Source organism: Helobdella robusta (assembly GCF_000326865.2).
Source record: "Helobdella robusta unplaced genomic scaffold HELROscaffold_44, whole genome shotgun sequence".
Classification (NCBI taxonomy): Eukaryota; Metazoa; Annelida; class Clitellata; order Rhynchobdellida; family Glossiphoniidae; genus Helobdella; species Helobdella robusta.
Genome location: NW_008705063.1, coordinates 18,107 through 21,799, shown reverse-complemented (window position 1 = coordinate 21,799; position 3,693 = coordinate 18,107). Strand labels below are relative to the sequence as shown.

The window sequence follows — 3,693 nt, the reverse complement described above, 5'->3', positions numbered from 1 at the left end:
CTTATCATCACCATATTTTTCATCACCTTCTTCTTCATCTTCATCATCTTCATCATCATCATCTTTTTCTTCTTCATCTTCTTCTTCATCATCACCATCATCGTCATCAGTCTCATCATATATGGCCCCACCGCTAACAATATTGTCGATACGACCTCAAATGTTTCAGCATGATGTACATCAACGAAGCCAATAGCAATGCATTTGTCTGGGTGGGACCAACAATATTATTAATTAAAAAATAATTTATTTATGATCCATTATATCAAGAGGGAAAAAAGAGAGAGAAAGAGAGAGAAAAAGAGAGAAAAAGAGAAAAATAGATACACACTTATGTGTATATGTAGGATATAATACATGATAAGCATAGCGGTGACGACCGCATTCTGCTGCCACTGCAATTATTGTTACTAATATTTAAGAGAATGAAGATAACGACGATGATGAAGAAGATGATGGTGATGATGAAGATGATGGTGATGATGAAGAAAATGATGATGATGAAGATGATGGTGATAGAGAGATGGTGATAAAGAAAATGAAGATGATGGTGATGATGAAGAAAAAAAAGAAGAAGATGATGGTGAAGAAGAAGAAGAAGATGAGGATGATGATGAAGAAGATGATGGTGAAGAAGAAGATGAAAATGAGGATGATGAAGGAGATGAGGATGATGAGGAAGATGATGATGTTGACTTTGGTCATGATGGTGGTGATGAAAGCGACGATGACGACTGCTCTGCCCTAGCAGCCAGGCTTATATTTATGTTGCATCGATACTTTTGGTAACAGCATCATCGCTATTCACATTCGTCAGTCAAATATCGAGAATCGCAAACGTAAGCAGTAGTAGTAACAGCAGCAGCAGCAGTTATAGCACTAGTAGTAGTAGTAGTAGTAGTAGTAGTAGTAGTAGTAGTAGTAGTAGTAAAAGTAAGTAGTAGTAGTCGTAGTAGTAGTAGCAGCAGCAGTAGTAGTAAGTAGTAGTAGTCGTAGTAGTAGTAGCTGCAGCAGCAGCAGTAGTAGTAGTAAGTAGTAGTAGTAGTAGCAGCAGCAGCAGTAGTAGTAGTAGTTGTAATAAAATTAGCAGCAGCAACATAGGAAGTATATGTAGTAATATTACAATACATATAGTAGTAGAAGTTTCAGTAGAAGCAACAAAAGTAGTAGTAGTAGAGTAGTATTAGTAGTAGTAGTAGAATAGCAGTAGTAGTAGTAATAGTATTAGCAGCCGTAGTAGTAGTAGTGGTAGTAGCCGTAGTTGTAGTAGTAGTAGTAGTCGTAGTTGTAGTAGTAGTAGTAGTTGTAGTAGTAGTAGTAGTAGTAGTAGTAGAGATAGTAGTAGTAATAGTTGTAATTTTGCCAAAACAAATTTAATGATTTCTACAACAACAACAAGTAGACTCATTCATCCGAATGGTTAAGAACGAGTTGCAATGAAGATATTGTCGATATAGTCACGGGCATCATGTAACCATTTAAATAGCACTTAATGTCAGAATGACGATGGAGAAAAAGAGGATGAAGATGAAGATGAGGACGTTGCTGCTGATGATGATGCTGATGATGACGATGATGACGTCGAAGGCGATAAGGATGATGTAGTTTGTTGTCAGAATGAGAGTTGCTTAGAACTTTTATAAGGGAAATAAGACAGTAAATGTGTTAAACCCCGTTGTTGCATTGGCTGCTACTGCAACAAGAACCACAGCGATCAACTGAAACACATTTTTATACTAAAATCACCAAAAAAAACCCACAAAAGATTATGAAAATAACAAAATAGACATAGCCACAATAGCGAATGACCTCATAAACATTGCGTCACCGAAGGATTTATATTTCAATTCCTGTTTTAGTTTTTTTTTCAACGGCATTTCGTAACTCAATGCAATATTAAAGAGGGTCTAGATATCATGGCTGTAAACATTTCATCCGACATTTTCGATTTTAGAAAATAATTTAAAGAAAACTTATAACAAAACAAAGAAATGAGTAAATATATATTTATTTATATATTAAGTAGTATATATATTTCATATTGACAAGAATTTAGCTGGTTACTTTAACTGATATTTTCGTGTTTGTTGCGTTATAAAATTTCTCATAAAAGGTAGACGATGATGATTTTGTATTACTTTAATGTCAATTTTTGTGCTTTTTCATAATAGTTTGTTGGTTGACTTGAGAAATGATTTGAAGAAAAAGCGACTAGATGAGAAAAATAAACATAATAAAAATTACATTGCAATAGTAGTTACAGCTGAATGAATTTTATCACGTTAATCATCACCGTCAAGATGTTTAAATTTTCAATGCCATTGAAGTACCCAATTATATCGAAAAAAAAATTTTTTTTTTCTCAAAAATTCTTCCGAGAACAACACTGCAAAAAAAACAGCTTCAATTTTTAAAATATTCTCACACAATCTTATCATTCATTACGTGAAGAAAAGATGAAAAAACTCACGCACACACACACAAACAAACACACACACAAACAAACACACGTACACACACAGGCACGGCACGCGGTGTGGTAGTTAACATAGGTGACAACACAGTCATGGGTCGCATAGCAAATCTGGCGTCTGGTCTAGAAACTGGGGAAACCCCTATAGCTCGTGAGATCGCCCACTTCATCCACCTGATAACAGCGGTTGCAGTTGTCCTCGGTATCATGTTCTTCATCACGGCACTCATTCTTGGCTACAGTTGGCTGGACGCGGTCATCTTCCTCATTGGGATCATAGTTGCTAATGTCCCCGAAGGACTGCTGGCTACTGTTACGGTTGGTTGGTTCTGTGGAGGGTAAGCTTGGTTGATTGGGTTGGTTTAGTTGGTTTGGTTGATTTGGTTTGGTTGGTTTGGTTGGTTTGATTTTGGTTGGTTTGGTTGGTTTGGTTTTGGTTGGTTTGGTTGGTTGGTTAGTTTTGTGGAGGGTAAGCTTGGTTGATTGGGTTGGCTGGCTGGTTTGGTTTTGTTGGTTTGGTTTGGTTGATTTGGTTGGTTGGTTGGTTGGCTGGTTGGTTGAATATTAGTTATAAGTGCGATTTGTGTTATTGATTTTATGACTCTTTTTCTATTCATTAATTCTAACAAATTACCTTCAAATTTCTGACGTAACATATAAAATTTATCTTTATCTTTAAAATGCGTTAAACCAAAAACTAAATACGACCGAAAAACTAGGTTTGTCTGACATTGACAGCCAAACGTATGGCGAGTAAAAATTGCCTGGTAAAGAATTTGGAAGCGGTGGAGACATTGGGTTCTACGTCAACCATCTGCTCGGACAAAACTGGAACTCTCACACAAAACAGAATGACCGTTGCTCACATGTGGTTTGATAGCAAGATTGTGGAGACTGATACGAGCGAAGATCAGTCTAGTTAGTCTGTGTGTGTGTGGTGTGTGTGTGTATTTGTTTGTGTGTGTATATATCTGTTTGTGTATTTGTGTGTGAGTGTGTATGTATGTGTGTGTGTGTCTGTTTGTGTGTGCATGTATGTGTTTTTGAGTGTGTATTTGTGTGTATGTATGTATGTATGTGTGTGTGTGTGTGTGTGTGTGTGTGTGTGTGTGTGTGTGTGTGTGTGTGTTTGGAGGTTTGAATTTGTTTTGTGTCAAAGTTGGAAAATGATATTGTTTGTGAATTCTTATCACGAAATTACTTGCGTTAAGTGATATTAA

At 36.4% G+C, this 3,693-nt stretch overlaps 1 protein-coding gene across 1 annotated transcript in view; it reads left to right on the top strand.

Annotated features, from left to right (window-relative positions):
- Window positions 1-2,566: 2,566 nt before the first annotated feature.
- HELRODRAFT_157527 (hypothetical protein) overlaps window positions 2,567-3,693 on the top strand; it is a gene marked incomplete at both ends in the record, with an annotated part of 9,774 nt that continues 8,647 nt past the window's right edge. Inside the window, 2 exons of the mRNA XM_009025855.1 lie at window positions 2,567-2,791; window positions 3,193-3,391. Coding sequence (XP_009024103.1) covers window positions 2,567-2,791; window positions 3,193-3,391 — 424 coding nt within the window. The remainder of the gene's footprint in view (window positions 2,792-3,192; window positions 3,392-3,693) is intronic.